The sequence below is a fragment of the Myotis lucifugus genome, unplaced genomic scaffold, assembly GCF_000147115.1.
Source record: "Myotis lucifugus unplaced genomic scaffold, Myoluc2.0 scaffold_139, whole genome shotgun sequence".
NCBI lineage: Eukaryota > Metazoa > Chordata > Mammalia > Chiroptera > Vespertilionidae > Myotis > Myotis lucifugus.
The window spans coordinates 1,797,496-1,818,461 of record NW_005871187.1 but is presented as its reverse complement, the minus strand read 5'-3'; the positions used below and the strand labels follow the sequence as shown (position 1 = coordinate 1,818,461).

Here is a 20,966-nt window from a genome sequence, read left to right as displayed (position 1 = left end):
TGATGTTAAGCCATGTTTTAAGGACAGTGAAGAGTGGCCACTTTATAAACCAAATTACAGTATGCTGAGGAGTAAAGAAGGTTGGGTAATTAGAAAGTCAAATGAAGATGACTTTTTCAACAACTTAGATGACAAAGAGAGGGATAGAGTCCGGGAGAATTTAGAATGAGACAGAACTCCTTTCTCTGTCTCTCTGTCTCTGTCTCTCTCTCTCTCTCTCTCTCTCTCTCTCTCCTGGAATTTTTGGAATGAAAAACTTGAGGACATCACTGCACAGGGAGAGACAGAAATATTTTCAAAGAGAATAGGGGAAATTGATGGGGGAGATTTGAAAGCAGGCAGGAAAGAATGGTTTCGAGTACAGAAACTAAGAGCCCTGGTAAAGGTGCACTCTTTCTCTGAGGCATTGGAGAAGGAGGTACTGTTAAAAATCATTTAAGAAGCAGAAATGAGACAAGTCTGCAGCATTCCAGCTGTCGAGATTTCAGGCTCTTTTTCTGGGTATGTGTGACTTAGGGGCAGATAATAGGACAGTATGCTTTCAAACAATAATTATACCCATGAGCACTGTTTGTTTAAGTTTGTTGTTTATATATGATGGAAAATATTGTTTTCCTATCTTCTGTTCTCTCCTCTGGTGAGAAACCAGTTTAGATGAATGACAGATGATAGATAGATAGATAGATAGATAGATAGATGATAGATAGACAGATAGATAGATAGATAGATAGATAGATAGATAGATATAGATTGAGGACAGAAGGAAGTAAGGAAGTACGGAAGTAAGTATGTAAGGAAGGAAGGAAGGAAGGAAGGAAGGAAGAAGGGGGAGGGAGGGAGGGAGGGAAGGAGGGAGTGAGGGAGTGAGGGAGGGAGGGAAGGAGGGAAGGAGAGAAAGAAAGAATTCTTGGTACTTAACATGACCCAAGCCATCTTATAAAGCAAGCTGACTGCCAGTTCACCCTGGAAGGGGTGGGTCTGTATCACCTAAAGGGATTATTCTTACATTGGTAAGTGAGGCCATTAAGTCCTTTACTGCTTTGGTTTATTCAGCTCTTAATAAGTACGTAATATGTGGCTCAAACCACCTGTGTTAGCACGTGCCACTTGGCTCTTTACAACAAGCCCCATGGGCTTTTCAGCGAGTTGTACCATCTTGCTGTTGCCCAAAACTGCTTCTGTCTGTAAGTTCCCTTAAAAATTTGTAATTCTGGAGTTGTCAGCTTCTTTAAATCTCTCAGCACAGCTCAGGATTCCTAATATAGAGAATAAAATAGTATGTGTGTGATATGTGAACATAATTTCGTGGAAGAATATCTTTTTAAGAAAAGACCACTTGTTCTTTGCCAAAAATGCCCATACCCAGAACCATTTTGTTATTGGCTGTCTCATAGACGTGTCCTTTTGCATTTTGCCATTTGAGCATATCCTGTCCCTCTCTTGATTAAGCACATGTTTAAGGTACCTCCGTGTTCTTTTACTACAAACTTCAGCCAGAAAAGTGAATCTGATTTTAATGTCAACTAATATAAAATACTATAGGAAAATCCCTTAATATTAAAAATTTATTTTTCACATTTAAGAAGTGTAAGTAAGCTGATGTTATTAAAATACTCACGTCTGTTTTATAGGAATTTGTCGGAAAATAAGGAGTGCCAAAGAAGTAAATTTTCCAGTTAGTTAATATTTACATGTCTAAGCTAACAAGTTTTTTTTTCATATTTGTTCAATCTAAATTAGATTGTTCTATGCCTCATTAAATAGAACACATGTTCTTGATTTAGAAAATCATCATTGTTGGATATTAAATTCATATTGTGGACCTTTTGGAGGTTAAAATAGTTTCCCTGACATAAAAGGATCCCAGGGTCACGTATCCATATTTCTTCTATAATTTTTCTGTCCTCTCCTTCATTGAGTACTTCTCATTGTTTTAAATTGTTCTCCCTTTATCATTATTTCTATTCACCTTGTTTTCTAAACTTTGGCCAAAATAAACCAGGTGACAAAGTCATTACAATTAGTGACATTCTTTGCACGCTATTCATAATCATTAGACCCTTTAAAAGTGAGCTAGCTCCAGGATTTTTCAATAGAATTAAACATAGGTTTATACAAAATTAGTCTAAAGACTTATTTATTTTTTTAGTCTGAATCTGTGTCCTTGAATGTTTAGATCTTAGGAAAAAAATGGCGGGGGGGAGTTTACTAGAGTTTGGTTGTTTTATATAACTAATGCTTATCAGCAACTTGAAATGCCAGGTCTAAGGGCATTCTGATGATACACAAATCTTGAAGAAAAGATTTTTAAAGAGCCATGAAATGTATTTCTAAGCTGTGCTCACCTCAGTGAGGCTCCTGCAGGCACAGGTAAAGTCCGGAGCAGGCATGGAGCATTACCCATGTTCAGTGATGCTAAGCAAGAGGCTGGCTAAGACAGCCATGCACTTGCTGATGTGTACTTATCTTCTTTTCCAGTTGTCATTGCAGAAAGTTTCCATTGCTCTTTAGACATTGTAAATAATTTTTACCTTTTTCTATTTTAGGACAGCATAATTATTTATGTGCTGGAAGAAATGACTGCATCGTTGATAAAATCCGCAGGAAAAACTGCCCAGCATGTCGCCTTAGAAAGTGCTGTCAGGCCGGCATGGTCCTTGGAGGTAATGTTGATGTTTTCATCAACAGTATACTGATATGTACACTATACAAATGTGGGTCAGAAAATTTGAATTTTCTCATTCATCTTTGTTCTTCTTTGCTTTTCTATCTTGATTATTGTTGTCTGAATGAAGCAACCAATACTATCCTATTAACTGTATAGATTCCCAGCATATTAAGGTCTGTTATGATAAGTAATAAACCTCTATTTGTCTATATTGCTTATAAATATATGTTATGGCCTGGCCGGTGTAGCTAAGAGTTTGAGCATCAAGCCAGGAACCAAGAGGCCACTGGTTTGATTCCCAGTCAGGGCATGTGCCCAGGTTGTGGGCTTGATCCCCTGTTGGGGGCGTGCGGGAAGCAGCGAATAGAAGATGTTCCTCTCTCATTATGGACGATTCTATGTCTCTATCCCTCTTCCTTCCACTCCCTGGAAAAAAATCAATAAAATATATTTTTAAAAAAATATATATATACATATATATATACACATATGTATACATATGTGTGTGTATATATATACATATATACACATATCTATACATATGTGTGTATATATATTGCAAACACATTAAGTGTAATATGAGTTGGAGTCTTGGCACTGCATTTATTGCCTGCATGACCTTGAGTAAGTCACCAACCTGTTCTGGGCATCAGCCTCCAAAAATGAGAGCACTAAAGCCCCTTCCAGACCAAAAGCTGAGTCTGTGAATTCAGAACATTAATCTCCATCCCTCTCACTCCCCATCAACCCCTCCCTATTCTCTTCATGTAACTGTATGTTGAGCCCTTATACTTACCAGGTGCTGATTTAAGTTCTGGAGTATAGCAGCAAACCAAATGGACCAAATCCCTGGCCTTGTGGTGCCTGCATTCGGGGTAGAGGGGCAGAGGGGAGGAGGAGCAATAAATAAATATGTCAAAGGATAATAGATGCTGTGGAAAAAGGTAAGCAGGATGAGTTAATAGAGAATATCAGGGAGGGGAGTCACCCCTGAAAACGTTTTTTATTAATATAGTATTTATTTCACTTAGCTATTTCCTAAGCAATGTTTCTGCAATTCCAAGTTTCATGTGGTAGCTATAAATTTTCTAAAACACAGTTTAAATATAACTTTAAATATATATTCAATATACCCCCTAAACACAGCTAATGTACTATGAATGGTTGGTGTTACCTTCTGGAAAAGAGTGTATTAGTGCCAATATTTTTTTAGTGTTAAGTACCTGCTTAGTTCTGTCCCTGCTGCCCTTGAATGTGGTACAGCCTGATCCATAATAAAATAATTACCCAACAGAAAAGTGACTTAAGGGAAGTACCACACATTGCTAGCAAATAGAAAAAGGAAAAAATTAAATCTATCTGAGGGAGTAGGCAAAAGCTTCAGAGAGGAGATTCTCAAAGAATGAGTAGAAAGTTTATAAGTGGAAAAGGAGAAAGGAATTTACAGTATTTAGGACACAGAAAGAGTAATTGGAGAAGGAAAAGGGGAAGTGGTCTCAAATAGTGCTTTCCACTTTGAGGAAGGGTGCTATCCCTTGAGGTAGCTTCCATTCCATGATTGCATTTGTTTTAATCGTCCTACTGTTATAATGGAAAAGTGATTAAAAATGAGCAAAGTAAAATGATGAAACACATAGTCACGGATAACCTGGGGTTCATTTAGAAGAGACTCGGGTTCCAGTCAGAAACAAGACAAACCGTAAGAAATAGAGTTACAAGAAGAAGAGAGCTTCAGAGAAAACTCAGAACTGGGATGAAAGGGAAGGATTTCATTAGGGGTGTGGCCTAAAGTAACATCTGAGCAGCATCACCAGCAAGACCTCCTTAGTGCAAAGCTGTATTAATTGACTTCAGTTTTCTTCTTCCTCGTAAGGGCAGAACTGGTTCCATTGTAGGGCTGAGTTTAACTCAGAGCTAAACAGCCCCATCCTCGGAGATCAGAATGGGAAATAGTCAGAAATATGAGCAATTAGTTATCTCTGTCCAGTCATTCTGTGCTTAGTTTTGTTGTTTTCCCATCACTTTCCCAAGGTCCCGTGTTGCCATCCTGAAGCCCAGTTCTCCTGAAATCTTATGAATATTTCTCCTCTTGCATAATTTACTTCAGTCAATGAACCACCTTTTATGGGGGTGACCATAAAATTAGTCACCCAACCAGGACACTGCCGAGAATGAGATGGAACACTATCAATAATTAAAATTGAGATAATACTTTCCTAGGGTAATTGGACCATAGGCAAACCCCCATTTTTCCCATTAAAAGATACAAACATGTTCTGGCCAAAATGAATACCTAAATTTCTGGGGATGTAGACGAAATAGTCAAATGTGTAATTATACAGTATTTAACATATTAATATGTTAGTTTCATTAGACACAAATATAAAGATCTATTGATTTAGAAGTATTGCATTTCATGAACATTTTGTTCAAACTAATTTTACAAACCGTTGGCAGCAGGGCCCTTGCTTCAGTAGAGCTGCTAATTATTCTTTAGAGTTCATCATTTTGTCTAAGATGTTTGATTTGTAGCATTTTTTGAATTAATGTAAATCTCACCTAAACCAAAAATACCCATTCACATAATATAAAAGTTTTAATATTTGCCCTATAATAGGTACTATTTTTGATTCTCCATAATATAACAATTTGCTACATTATTAGAAAATATATTAAGCCTACTAAAAATATTTTTTTAAAAAAATATATTTTATTGATTTTTAACAGAGAGGAAGGGAGAGAGATAGAGAGCTAGAAACATTGATGAGAGAGAAACATCGATCAGCTGCCTCCTGCACACTCTCTACTGGGGATGTGCCCGCAACCCAGGTACATGCCCTTGACCGGAATCGAACCTGGGACCCTTCAGTCCGCAGGCCGACGCTCTATCCACTGAGCCAAACCGGTTTCGGCACTAAAAATATTTTTAAAATAAACACCGATGTCTCTGTCGCTCAATTTTTAATATCAGATTATTTTTTATATTTTTAAAATTGTTATTTTATAAAGAATAAGATGTTACAAACATTTTGAAGCTTCTGGTATGTTCTTTCCTGAACCCATTAGATTCATTTCTCCCTCACAGATCACTTTACTAAATTACTGTTTGATATCTTCATACTTGTAACTCATGTGTATGAATCTTTAGGTAATACAGTATTATCTATAATAATAAAAGCATAATATGCTAATTGGAGCAGACAGCCAACCGACCTTCCAGATGTCCTTCCAGACGAAGTTGCAGCAGCGAGGATTGAGGCAGAGGCGGTTAGGAGTGATCAGGCAGGCAAGCGAGCAGTTAGGGGTGATCAGGCAGGCAGGCAAGCAGTTAGGGGCGATCAGGCAGGAAGGCAGAGTGGTTAGGGTTGATCAGGCAGGCAGGCAAGCAGTTAGCGGGCGATCAGGCAGGCAGGCAGAATGGTTAGGGGCGATCAGGCAGGCAGGCCAGTGGTTAGGGGCAATCAGGCAGGCAGGTAAGCAGTTAGGGGCATAAGGCAGGCAGAGTGGTTAGGGGCAATCAGTCAGGCAGAGGCAGTTAGGGGTGATCAGGCAGGCAGGCAGAGGGGTTAGGGGCGATAAGGCAGGCAGGCAAGTGGTTAGGAGCCAGCAGTCCCAGATTGTGAGAGAGATGTCCGACTGCCAGAGGGATGTCCTCTTCCATGAATTGGTTGTTCATATTCATTAGCTATTTTCAACTGGGTTGTCCTTTTTCTTGTGATTCATACAACTTACTATATACTCCATACTGATTCTTTGTCAGTTACATGTAGTCTATGTCTTGACTTTTTACCTTGCTTATGATGTCTTTTTCTAATTTTTATATAATCACACATGTCAATAGTCTCCCTTTATATCCTTTTCTACCTGAAATCATACAGATAATCTACAAAAAAATCATCTAAAGGCTTAAGTTTTTCACATCAATGTCCTTAACCTGTCTACAAGTGTTGTTGTTTTTGATGTAGAGAGGCAGGAATATAACTTTATTTTATTTTCCATATGAATAACCAGTTGCCACAATACATTTATTGACACAATGGTCTTAAAATTTTGGTAGTGCACTCCTATCTAAGTAAAATGTTCAGTCTCTATCCCCAACATAAGTCTGTTTACAAGTAAATGAGACATAATCACTACTATCAAATTATATTACATGTTGTGATGCTTAATTTCGTATTTTCTTACTAAAAATATGAATAGTATCTGTGATATTTTTCTAACAATACATTAATTACAAATTCCACTGGAATTTGTAGTGCCACCTCTGTTATATGTCAAATTTCCATAGGTTTGCTTCCCTTCATGGTTTCTCTATTCTCTATAACTTTTTGGGCTACAGAATATGAGTTGTATAGTGAAGTTGTTGTAATCTTCTCCTCCATTGTATACCCCTGCAACACTACCACACTATCTGAAATAATATAAATTTATACAAATTCTCCCTAAGTTATATTTCTTCAAAATTGTCTTTTCTAGACTCTCTGAATTATTCTTTTAAAGTAATGCTTAAAAGGATTATTCACAATAGCATCTAACACGTAAAAACACAAGTTCTTACCCCTAGGATTAGATATATAACAAATTTCTTTGCCTCTTTTTTTTTCTCCCCATCAGATAATCTGTACAAACTTTACAAACTAGCACTGATAGAAGTTATTTCAGGTAAACTTGTCTTCTCCAAACAACATATGGTCATTGAAAATAATTTAGGGCATTCGAAATATAGATGGCTCATAAGGACTAGTATATAATGCAGTATCTTTTGAGGGATAATTCTGCAATAAAAAAATAAAAGCCCTTACTCTATTTCAGGCTTATATGAAAGTTAAATGGATTCAATTCTAGTTTTATCTTGTGATCAGCATCACAAACTGAGAAATATAAATATGGGGCATTTATTTCATAAGTAGATTTTCACAGAGGTTTATTGCAAAGAAGCTGGCAAAACACTCTGATATGCCACGGTCCTGCTATTGTTCTGCCTGGGAGAGTCAGTGGCAAAAGACTAGTCCAGTTCTGGTAAACCAGGAAGAAGGTCGTCAGTTCATAGGATTAGATTCTAATTGTTAGTCCTGTACTAAATTTCTGGAGTGGGGTGTGTGGGGGTAGATTTGTGGTCTACTGAGAATGAAAGCCTTTCTGGAAATGATAATCAGGGTTTCTCATGGTTGGACTCTTCCATAATTAGAAGAATTTCTCTGAAATAATAATTGCTTACTACTGAAAATGGAGCCCAGGTCCTATTCCCTCCCCCCACCCCTCCCTTTTCCTCCCTTCCTGTTTATCACTCCTTCTTGAGATTTCTCATTTCTGATATAGAAATCATGTGAGTAGCAAAAGATGAAAGAGGAGAAAACACTAAAAATCATTTTAAAGATTTAATAAAAAACTATGGTAGAATATCAGAGGTCAAAATATCAATGTTTTTTGATGCCACAATGTAGATTTTGCAATTTGCTCTTCATGGGCTTCAACAGCTACTTTCTTATTATAAGAATTATGTCTGAGTTATTTGGCCTCTTCGTTGCATATGATTCTTGTTTTTAATGAATCACTTCCCTTACCTTCACCAGGTCACAGTGAACTTTTGCATTTTGTTTATGGCTATATAATACTTGAGCAGGAAAGATAGTTACACCCTGGAAGATGGCAATATATCTTCTAATTAAATGCCCCACTTCTAACTTCTTTCCTTTAAAAACATTTTTTATGTAATGACTCACATTTTTTTTTAATGAATACAGCTCTGTGTTTTGTATTTGTGGTAGAAATGCTAAGCTATCATAAAGGTAACTAGCTCTTTCAAAAATAAGTAGCTTTCTACATAAAGGAATGATTAAGTGCATAGTTATGTTTGCTGACATTTTTTTTTAAAAGCTGGAGACTATTTTTATAGGTTTGTTTATTTTATTTTATTTTGGTAGAGAGCGTTATCCTCCAATTGTAAAAGGTTATGTTAGAAATCCAGTTTCCCTCCTTCCCCCTCCTACATCTAGATTCACCCCCAATTCTCTTAGCAAAGAGAGTAATTTTTTGGGCTACAAAGTAAGGTTACTAGTATATAGTAAAGTTTTGTGTATTTTTTCTCCTCTTATACTTGAAGCCAATAAAGCCTCAATTCCTTTTCTGAAGGATTCAAAAACTCTTGATTTGGGACACTCAACAGTACCTTTTTGGGGGAGTACAAGCTTAGTTTCTGCCTTTAATTACTACAAAAACTGAATTATCTGCTCTCTCTTTAATGCAGGAATTGCTGTGAGTGTTGCCTGCCACCTACCTCTTTAGATGTCTCACAGTCTTCTTCTCATGAGCATCTCCTTTTCTACCCAATCCCTTTGAATCAGCACCCCCCAGAGATAGTACCCCTCACACTGCTCCCCAGGTCACTGCATTGAAGCCTCCAGCCAGACAAATAATGTCTTCTGCTCACTGTCTGATTGTCCGCCCTAAATGCCATCCCACACAAACAGAATAGGGCTATTCTTTAGAATATTCTTTCTTACTTTGTTGCTTAAAGCTACTGCTATAGGGTTTATCAGAGCATGGTCCCAATGGACTAATCCCAGCTACATCTTTCTTTTGCTAATTCAAAGTAATAACATGTAACTGGACATAATTTCTGACAGCTAATGTTGGGATAATTGCCTGTAAATCTACCCCAACTGCAGTGATTCTTATTATGAACCTCATGTCAAAGGATTTGCCCCATTCCTTAATTACCTGCTGATCTCTACCCTCTATTTCCTCATCTGATTCCCAGAAAGCCTTCTGGCTGCCATAAGACTTACATTTTAATATCCAACATAATATTTTCCCTTTGCCTCTACACAACAGGTAACATGAACACCTTATGTCACCAAACATAAACACATTTTTCCAGAAGTAAAAATAAACAGCAGAAAGGCCATGGCAAAGTAAACAGCACTCATTTCAGAACACTTATTCTGATTAGTAATCATTATTATTTTATTCAGTGTAATAGCTTTATCTACGTGTTTACTTATTTGTTTGCTCAATTTTTTTCATCTCAACCCTTTATTTCATTTCCTTATTTTTAAAATAAATTGTTTTATAAGTTCCTTCTGTGGATATTTTTTTAATGATAAACTCATTTTTTTCACTGAAAATACCTTTATTTCAACCTAATTTTTCAATCATGATTTTGCTGATCATAAAATTTCAGATTGACTTTTTTTCTCCATATCTATCTTCTGGCTTGTATCTTTTTTTTTTTTTTTTTTTAAGAACTCTCCTGTAGATCTAATAGTTGTTTTTTTTAAGGCAATATTTTCCTTATATTTGTGTAAAATGTTTTTAGACTTAGTTCTCCAATTTTACTAAATGTAACCGGTTATAAATTTAGTTTTATTTCTACTTGGAAATCATGATTTTTTAAATCTGAGATTGTATTTTTCATAGATACCAGGAGGATCAAAACCACCCCAGTAGTCTTCAAATATTGTTTCCCTCTCATTGTCTCTTTCTGCCTCCAGAAGACTTATGAGACAGTATTAGGTTAGCCCATTTATCTTCCATATCTCTTTGTCCTGTTTAATATTACCCATATTACCTGTCTGTGTTGTATTCTGTGTAATTTAGTCTGTTCTTTCTTCCAGTTCACTCTAGTGATGGTATTTTTAAAAGACATCCTACTTGGTTCTTTTGTAAATTTGTCTATTACTTTTTATTAGTCATTCCCTTTCTTATTTTTATTCTTTATCATACATCTTTAATAATTATAAACATACTTATTACAAATATTTGTATTCAGTAATTCCAAAATCCCATAATTAAGGATCTAGGTGTGGCATTGTGGTGTTGTGGTAGGTATAAAATAAAATTTTTAAAAAGGGTATTGTTTATTTATATCATTTCCCAATGATTGTGGTGTAAATATTCTCTTATATAAATTTCAGGTTACCAATGGTTTAACAACTGGTTTTAAAAATTTCTGGAAAAAAATATATATAAAATTCTGCCGAAACCGGTTTGGCTCAGTGGATAGAGCGTCGGCCTGCGGACTGAAAGGTCCCAGGTTCGATTCCGGTCAAGGGCATGTACCTGGGTTGCGGGCACATCCCCAGTGGGAGATGTGCAGGAGGCAGCTGGTCGATGTTTCTCTCTCATCGATGTTTCTAACTCTCTATCTCTCTCCCTTCCTCTCTGTAAAAAATCAATAAAATATATTTTAAAAAATATATATATATATAAAATTCTGAATACTTAATAACTTTTTACAAGTCAGTATGAACAAATCCAGCACACTGTTTATTGTTTCTGCTACTTCTCACTCATTGTGTCCTTTATAATTTTGGATGTTAAACTTATGTTTGGCAAAGTTTAATATTTTTTTTTGAAACCTGACTGGTCTTAATTGAGAGAGTTTCTCTCCAAAGATAATTTTTATTTTATTTTTCCAGGCACCTTAGGGATTTCATCAGTGAAGGACCATTTCTCATATTTACTTTAAATTTAGGTTTCCCATACCTTGCTGGTAGAATAATTTCAAACTACACATCTGGATGATGGAGGCCTATACTTAAGAACAATCAGAGAAGACTTTTTTCCATATTGAGTCAAGGATAAAATAGACATGATACCTTCTCATGTCCCTTTGTCAGGGGTTAGAATGGTTCTTCATTTTGGATTCCTGGGTATTTTGATGACCTTTTGAGGAGCTTAGATATGTATTTAAAAGGATGTTGCTTATGCTTTACCCATAATTTTTAGGTGTTCTGGAGAAGGGGATTTATAAATTACCTAATCTTGTACATTGCCTGTAGGAGAAGTTTATAAACATTTTTTGGTCAATTTTAATCAAGTACATTAACTCCACTTTAAAAATTTAAATGTTGCCCTGGCCAGTGTGGCTCAGTTGGTTGTTGTTCAGGGAACTGAAGGGTTGTCAGTTCAATTCCCAGACAGGGCACAAGTCCAGGTTGCAGGTTCAATCCCTGGTTGGGGCACATATGGGAAACAACTGATCAGTGCTTCTCTCTTACATTGTTGTTTCTCTCTCTCCCTCTCCCTCTCCTTCCCTCTCTGTTTAAAATCAATAAAAGCGTGGTGTTGTTTTTTTTTAATTTAAATGTTATAAATACATTAGAAAAAGATTAAAACATCTCTTTCAGAGATGGTATAGCATTATAATAACCAGTAAGGATATAAAGTCAGAACAAATGGGTTTTGATTTCAACTTTCCCACTAATAGCCATAGGACTTCATACACACATCTTAACTTTTACACATCTCTACTTCTTTTTCTATTAAGACCATATAACGAAAGCTATTATAAGGTTAAAAGGAATAATACATCTAAAGTATATAGCACAGTGCTGGGCACTGTGGTTTAGTAAGTGGTGGCTTAAAATACCTTTTATGTCTTGCCATCATTTATGCAAACAGTATCATTGGCAAAATAAAGGTTTGACTTTAAAGCAAAACATATTCTTGTATCTTCTAAAATTTTTTCATTATTTGTAGGAACCAGTGCAAAGTAAATGCATATATCTTAGAATTGCAATTAATTTAAAGAATCATTTACTATGTTAAATTAAATCAACTAACATATTAGTTGTTGAATATTGTTATTGTATATATTTATATTTCCAAACAATGTTTCCCATGGGAACATAATATGAAAGAAAATGTGTGTATTTCCACATAGTAGAAAAATTTTCCAAATAATTGAAACTATTACTCAATCGATGTTTTGTTTCTCTTAGAGGAGAATGTCCTATTTGTTTTTATTTCTAGAAGTGCTTTGGTAAGCTGTTTGGGATAAAAGCTATGACCCCAAGAACATGCTGAAGTTGTTATTTTGATCACCAAAGGCAAAAAGGAGAATTTGTGTTGCTTAGGATGGGAGGTAGGAGAAGTAAGGTGAAAAAGGTGATGAGAGTAAGATTTTTACTGTGTATACTCTGTCTCTTGGCCTCCCAAATATTCATTAAAATTCTGTTAAAATGTGGAAAATGTGCAGCATGGGCCCCTTTCCCACAAATCCATATGCAACAGCATTGTCTTTAGGCATATAATCTAACTGGAGAGAAATCCGAGATTTTAATTTTTTCTTTGTTTTTTTGAAAAATATATTTTATTGGTTTTTTTTATAGAGAGGAAGCGAGAGGGATAGAGAATTAGAATCATCAATGAGAGAGAAACATCGATCAGCAGCATCTTTTATATGTCTGTGGGTCATCTGTATATCCTCTTTGGACAAATGTCTGTTCAGGTCCTTTGCCCGTATTTTTTTTTAAATCAGGTTGTTTATTTGTTTTTTGCTGTTAAATTGTATGAGTTCCTTATATATTTTGGATATTAACCCCAATCAGATATATCATTGCCAAATATTTTCTCCCATTAGTAGGTTGTCTTTTTGTTTTGTTGTTGATTTCCTTCACTGTGTAAAAACTTTTTTGTTTAATGTAGACTCATTTGTTTATTATTTATTTTGTTTCCTTTGTCTGAAGAAACATATCCAAAAAGATATTACAGATAGCTCTTGTGGGGGTTGGGGGAGTGTTGAGGGGTTGAGCAAAAAAGAAAGAAAAAAGAGAGAGAAAAGTCATGGACAATAGGGTGATGATTTGGGGGGAGGGATTAGGTGGGTGGAGGTGGAAGTGGTCATAGAGGGGATACATGGTGATGGAAAAAAATAAAATAAAAAAGATATTGCTAAGATTTATGGCTAGTTTTTCCAACACCATTTATTGAAGATACTAGCCTTTGTCACAGATTAACTGACTAAGAGGTCTGGGTTTATTTCTGAGCTCTCTATTCTGTTCCATTGATCTATGTGTTTGTTTTTATGTCAGTATTATGCTCTTTTGATTATTATAGCCCTGTAGTAGAGTTTGATATCAGGTAGCATGATATCTCCAACTTTATTCTTTTTTGTCAAGATTGCTTTGGCTATCAGGGTCTTTTGTGGTTCCATATAAATTTTAGGATTTGTTCTAATTCTGTGAAAAATGCCTTTGGTATTTTGATAGGAATTGCATTGAATTTATAGGTTGTTTTGGTAGTATGACAGTTAAATAATGTTAATTATTCCTATTTGTGAGCATGGTTATGATTCCATTTAGTTGTATCTTCCTTGATTTCTTCCTTCTATGTCTTATAGTTTGCTGAGTAAATTTAAATTTATTCCTAGGTTTTTTATTCTTTTTGATGCAACTGTAATTATTTTCTTAATTTCTCTTTCTGATAATTTTTTATTAGTGTATAAAAATGCAACCAATTTATGAATATTAATCTTGTATTCGGCTACTTACTGAATTCATTTATTAGTTTTAATAGTGTTTTTCGTAGAATCTTTAGGGCTCTCTATATATAGTATCATGTCATCTGCAAATGATGCCAGTTTTACTTCTTCCTTCCTAATTTGGATGCTTTTTATTTCTTGTCTGATTGCTGTGCCTAAGACTTCCAATACTATGCTGAATAAAAGTAGTGAAAGTGGACATTGTTGTCTTGATCCTGATCTTAAAGAAAAACCTTTCATCTTTTCACCATTGAGTATGATGTTAGCTCCAATATGGGTTTGTCATATTTTGGCCTTCATTAAGTTGAGCTTGGTTTCCTGTATCCCCATTTTGCAGAAAATTTTTTTTTATTCTAAACGAATTTTGGATTTTATAAAATGCTCTTTCTGTATCTTTGTTATGGTCATATGTGTTTAATGCTGCATTTTGTTTAATTGGTGTATCATAGTACTTTAAGATCGGAAGAACATTAAAAACGTTTAGTTCAGCCTTTGTGCTCTTGCCTATAGGTCTTTTCCGGAGTCCCACCACATGAGCGTGCAGCCTGCTCCTGAAACTCCCAGCTCTGTAATCTAACACTGGGCTTGCCATCTTCCTTCCTCTTCATTTTCTCAATCTACAAATAGAGTTACTAACACTGTTTCAACACTGTCGAGGCACAATGATATAAATAAAAAATTCCCCGGATATAATAAATACTCCATGAATGTGACTTTAATTGTGTATTTTTCTAATTTTGTCTAGACATTTATTAGATATAATTAATCGTTTATAGTAGAGGACCTGGACAAAGTAAAAATAGTTATTTAAACTTTTTATTTGCCTTGATCTAACAGCTTTTATTTCTCTTAAAATTCCCATACTTTCCAAATGTTACTTCCCTTCCCTCTAGTGATTCATTCCTTCCCCAGGGAGCCCAACTGACCTCTGTGAACCGTCTGAATCGTTTTCATTTATTGACACTGGCATCTGCTCTCCTGTCACCTACAGTTATGATTCCATTTAGTTGTATCTTCCTTGATTTCATGCTCAAATCCTTGGGAACTTTAAAGCAAGCGTTATCCTTTTCTTTATGGAGACTCCTGAACTCAGAAATCACAAAGGCAAATAGATGCTTAGAGAGACTAGGCAGGTAACATCATTGAGTAGAGTAGCAAGACTGAAGAAAACTGACCAACGGCCTACTTACTACCAGTTTGTGGTAGGAACTGAGGCATATTGGAGTGTCCATGTGCCATTCAAAAGCAGCAGCTGCAATTCAGCACTAACAGATTATTGTCATCGAACCAATTCAGAGATGTTTTCATAACTTTGAAAAACATTGTATGAGCCAAGCAAAATATACCTCTGGGCCAGATCAGGCATTAGAGCCATCAGATTGCAACCTCTGTTTAGATCGTTGCAAACAGTCATCAAGCCTCTCTTATCCTTTTTTTCCTGGATAACAAGCACAGCTACTTCATACGGTTAAGCAGCCTATACCTGGCATAGAGCAGGTGGGGGTTGAAATCCAGCCTGTCCTCTGATCACCAGAACTTTCTCTAATTCATTTCACCTCAAGGCATCTGTGGACTAGCATCAGCCCAGCTGGACATCCTGGTCCCCTTCAACCACTTTTCATGACACAAATTTTCCACTCATCTCACCATCGGACCTTTTTTTCTTCCTAACACATCACAATTCATCAAAGTGGAATTTCCAAAAATTGTCTAGAAATACGAGTGTGGCCTGATCAGCATGGGGTTGAGACTTTCTCTTCCCTAATTTAGAAAAGAGATGATTAATTTGGGGTTCTTAGATCTCACAGTAATCTCTATGTTGGCTTCAAGGCATTTAGAGGAATCTATAAACCCACTTAAGATTGTATACAAGATTTTGTGAGGTTTGCATATGTATATGCACATTTTTTGTTGTTGTTAATCCTCACCCGAGGATATTTCTTCCATTGATGTTTTAGAGAGAGTGGAAGGGAGGGAGGAAGAGGGAGAGACAGAGAGAGAGAGAAATATAGATGTTAGAGAGACACATCAATTGTTTGCCTCCCACACATGCCCCGGGGCCTGGAAATGAACTCACAATCCTGGTACGTGCCCTTAACCGGAATCGAATCCACGACACTCTAACCACTGAGCACCACAGGCCAGGCTTTGTATGCATATTTTTAAAAGAATAAAACCCAAAAGAATATTCAACATCTATGAAAGACTGTTTCAATTAGTCTGTAGCATTAGCTTTTGGGAGGCAGTCCTGTCAGAATATTGTCCAATATTGAGTTTAGTCTCTGCTATAACCCATTTGTCTTTTCATATATGTTACTGACTGCAAAACTCTGTAACTCCCTCCTGGATACCGCACTAACCCGATTAATGCTGGTATCACTGATTCTTTAATCTCAGTCTGAATAAGTACCAGTTTTACTTATTCAATTTTATTTTATTAGAGTGGTGCTAAAACCTATAATGTTACGATTCTAAGACTTAAGAAAAATAATACTCTGCTGGAAGATTCAATTGATATGTTACTTACATTAACTTTTTTTTTTCTCCTCTGTAGGTCGAAAGTTTAAGAAGTTCAATAAAGTCAGAGTTATGAGGGCACTAGATGCTGTCACGCTCCCGCAGACGGTGGGCATTCCAAATGAAAGCCAAGCCCTAAGCCAGAGAATCAGTTTTTCGCCAAGTCAAGACTTACAGCTGGTCCCCTCGCTAATCAACCTGCTAATGAACATTGAACCAGACGTGGTCTATGCAGGACATGACAACTCCAAACCTGATACCTCCAGTTCTTTGCTGACGAGTCTTAATCAACTAGCCGAGAGACAACTTCTTTCAGTAGTCAAGTGGTCTAAAGCACTGCCAGGTAAAAATCATTTGCAAATAGTAGCAAGTAACAAAAATGTTACTATGTTTGTTGTACTAGTCCAGTGATGGCGAACCTTTTGAGCTCAGCGTGTCAGCATTTTGAAAAACCCTAACTTAACTCTGGTGCCGTGTCACATATAGAAATTTTTTGGTATTTGCAACCATAGTAAACCAAAGACTTATATTTTTGATATTTATTTTATATATTTAAATGCCATTTAACAAAGAAAAATCAACCAAAAAAATGAGTTCGAGTGTCACCTCTGACACACGTGTCATAGGTTCGCCATCACTATACTAGTCAATCCTATATAATAAAGATGTAATATGCAAATGGTTGTTACATAACGACCAACCCCATAATGACTAGATCATAGATCAGCAGGAGGGTGGGACAGCTAGCTACAAGCGGGTGGGGGAGAACTACAGGAGGGGGAGGGCAGCAAGCTATGAGGGAGGAGGAGGGGGGGGGGGGGCTGGGGCCAGCGGGCAGAGAGCTACAGGAGGGCAGCAGCGAGCTACTGGCGCACGGATTCATGCGCAGGGCTACTAGTTGTTAAATAAAAGTCCGTGCAGTAAATTACCTATAATGTAAAAAGCAGGTTATAATATGTGTTTCAGCAGCTCAAAGTAGTTAGGATCCTAGATTATGTTCTATTTGTCTAGGACCCTACTATGTGCTATGGAGAAACAAAATATGTAGCTAACAGTCTGATTCTTATTAATGAGTCAATAATTATATATATCAAACAGTTAAAAAGCTGCATACATTTATGTTCAACATAGACATGATAGTAGTTCAAAGAAAGACACATCGACCATCTTCTTAAACATGTCTAGTTCATTCTAAACCCTATTTTGATCAAGCTCAGTTGGTTGAAAATAAAACTAGATGAATCTATTATATAACACATCAAAATAGTATTCAGAGTACAGCAGGGTATCTACAGGCAACCGAGAAACAAAATTCATAAACATAAATAAATAATTTTCACAGAAAGAAATGAATCTGCAGTCACTATTTTCTCTGATTTATACCAAACCAAGGAGGTGACTATTTGAATTTAAATCATATCATCATGAAAGGATTTCAGTTATGTAAGCTATTTTTGCTCCCTCAGCACCACTTTACAGGAGCTAAGAGGTTGAAAGAACTACAAGGACACAGTTCTCCCTTGGCTAAATCTTAGACTGCAGAGCCAAGAGAATATGTGGGTAGCAATTGCTTTGTGGAGGTGTTAATCCCGTACTTAGAAATAGAACTATTTTTAAATTACATTCTCTTTACACCAATAATATCCTTATACTCCTTTAGACTAATTTATTTTTCTGATACCTGATCAAGAATTAAACATATTATGTTATTTTAGTCTCCAAGTAAATCTTTAAAAAATATATTTTCTTCCTAATCTGCCTTAACCCTTTGAGTGCCAACCAATATCCTAGGAACTATGCTAAAATTGCCAAAGCATTTTTGCTGATTTTACAGCAGTGTAGGAAAAAAATTATGAATCGTAAGTAAATGAAGTTACATATTCAAAAACTTAAGGAAACCTTTACTACATTGACATATTTAGCAATATCATCATCACTAATAAAAGCAGACTTAGAACTGGACGCCATTTCGAAGCTTTGATAGCGCTTCCGGCACTTTTGGAGAAAGACAGGAGGAGCCCGATTGCGCTCCCCGGCACTCTATTAATATATCTAGTATTTCTCAGTCACTGGTCTACCTGAAAAGATTGAAATGCAAAAATGAATTGTTATTGAAAATTGAAGGTTACATGAAACTTAGAGAAAAACAGATCTGGTTGTTGAATATCTTTTAAAATTATATATGTTGAGAAAAGTTGATAAAATTTACTTCTAATGGAGATAAAGTAATTTTATAGAAAAATCAAAATGCCCGTGTTTTTATTAGCTTCAGTCTTGCTGAAAGGCCTTGGACATGTAATTTTTTTATTATTAGAAATATTCTAAATGTTTAGAACTTACAGGAAAATAGTTATAAAATTTGAAAGATCTTTACTAAATAAAAATATTACAATAGAATTAACTTTTTCTGTTTAAAAATGAGTGTTTGAATGCATGTTTAACTTTTATCAGTTTTTCTGTTATTTAGAAAATGTGATTTCTTTTATTTTTGTTAATATAGCTCATATTTCTTTTGTTTGTATTTTGGAAGTTCTTTATTGTTTAAAAAGATTCTGCTATCAGCAAAGTAAGAAAATAACCAGGTATAATTTAAAAGATATTTTTATTCAACTTGGATATAAGCTGAGTTTTTTAAGTTGAAACCCTATTATCTGCCCAAGATTTTTAACCTCTGCACACCCTTAATAAGAGTGAGGGAAATTTTTACATTGAATTTGGTGGCGACATTTTTAATGCTGCAAAATGTGAAAGTAGCTAGGAATGATGGCATCACCCATATTTCATGTACAATTACTGTTTTCATTAACTGTACAATAAGGAAAGCATTAAGATTATCAAAGTATTGTGTGCCACATGATCTTTAATATTTGCATAGCCTGCATTCTGGAAGTAACTCAGTTAGTGAATAATGAAAATGGTTAATAAAAGAGTAAAAGGACTTGGATAGACATATGTATGTAAAGTAATATGATATCATTAGCTACTCAAAACTTTTCAGTTGATTTTAACGAGAGTATAGGTTGTATTTACTGGATTCACTCAGTAAATGCTTATTGCGTACCTGCTGTGTGCAAGACCTAACAATTGAACAGTGGTGTGAGAAAGAGAAGGCAGAAGCCTGTGCTCCTGGTGTGAATATATTTTGATAGAGCACACCCTAGCCCAGCCGTGGGCAAACTACGGCCCACGGGCCGGATCCGGCCCATTTGAAATGAATAAAACTAAAAAAAAAAAAAGACCGTACCCTTTTATGTAATGATGTTTACTTTGAATTTATATTAGTTCACACAAACACTCCATCCATGCTTTTGTTCCGGCCCTCCGGTCCAGTTTAAGAACCCATTGTGGCCCTCGAGTCAAAAAGTTTGCCCACGCCTGCCCTAGCCTCTGGTTATCAGTTTGGCACATACGAAAAACTTATTTTATCCAGTCACTCACATTTTTTTTCTTTTATTTTTTAATGGTAGTTGGCATACAGCATTATATTAATTCCGGTGTACAACATAATGATTATGCATTTATATACCTTATGAACTGACCACCACAATATGACCAGTACCCATCTGACACCATACATAGTTATTACAATACCAGAGGCCCAGTGCACGAAATCCGTGCACAGGTAGGGTCCCTAGCGGCTGCCGGCTGCCAACCGGGGCCTTCCTTCATTCCATGCAGTCCCCTGGTGGTCAGTGCACATCATAGCAAGCGATCGAACTCCCGGTCAGTCAAACTCCCGAGGGGACACTTTACATATTAGACTTTTATATATAGATTATTGACTATATTCCATATTTAATATTTTACATCCTGTGACTATTTTATAGCTGGCAGTTTGTACTTTTTAATCTCTTTCAAATTTTTCAGCATTCCCCCACACCTCCTATCTGGCAACTATCAGTTTGTTCTCTGTATCTATGAGTTTGTTTTTGTTTTGTTTTGTTTGTTCATTTATTTTGTTGTTTAGATTCCATGTATAACTGTCTTTTTCTTTCTGATTTATTTCACTTAACATAATACCCCTAGGTCTATCCATATTGACACAAATGGCAATATTTCATCTTTTCTTATGGCTGAGTAGTATTCCATTGTAAATATATACCGCATTTTCTTTATCCTTTTATCTATCAACTAGAGCAGTGATGGTGAACCTTTTGAGCTCAGTGTGTCAGCATTTTGAAAAACCCTAACTTAACTCTGGTGCCGTGTCACATATAGAAATTTTTTGATATTTGCAACCAAAGTAAAACAAAGACTAATATTTTTATATTTATTTTATATATTTAAATGCCATTTAACAAAGAAAAATTAACCAAAAAAATGAGTTCACGTGTCACCTCTGACACACGTGTCATAGGTTCGCCATCACTGAACTAGAGGCACGGTGCACGAAATTCATGCACAGGGGTGGGGGGGGGGTCCCTCAGCCCGGCCTGCACCCTCTCACAATCCAAGGCCCCTCGGGGGATGTCCGTCTACCTGTTTAACTGGCAGTCGGACATCCCCTCTCGCAAT

The 20,966-nt window shown here is 36.0% G+C and overlaps 1 protein-coding gene across 1 annotated transcript in view; it reads left to right on the top strand.

The window, feature by feature from the left end:
• Positions 1–20,966, top strand: part of PGR (progesterone receptor) — a 76,723-nt gene that overhangs the window by 31,057 nt on the left and 24,700 nt on the right. The window contains exons 3-4 of the mRNA XM_014460767.2: positions 2,547–2,663; positions 16,489–16,794. Of these exons, the coding sequence (XP_014316253.1) occupies positions 2,547–2,663; positions 16,489–16,794 (423 nt within the window). The remainder of the gene's footprint in view (positions 1–2,546; positions 2,664–16,488; positions 16,795–20,966) is intronic.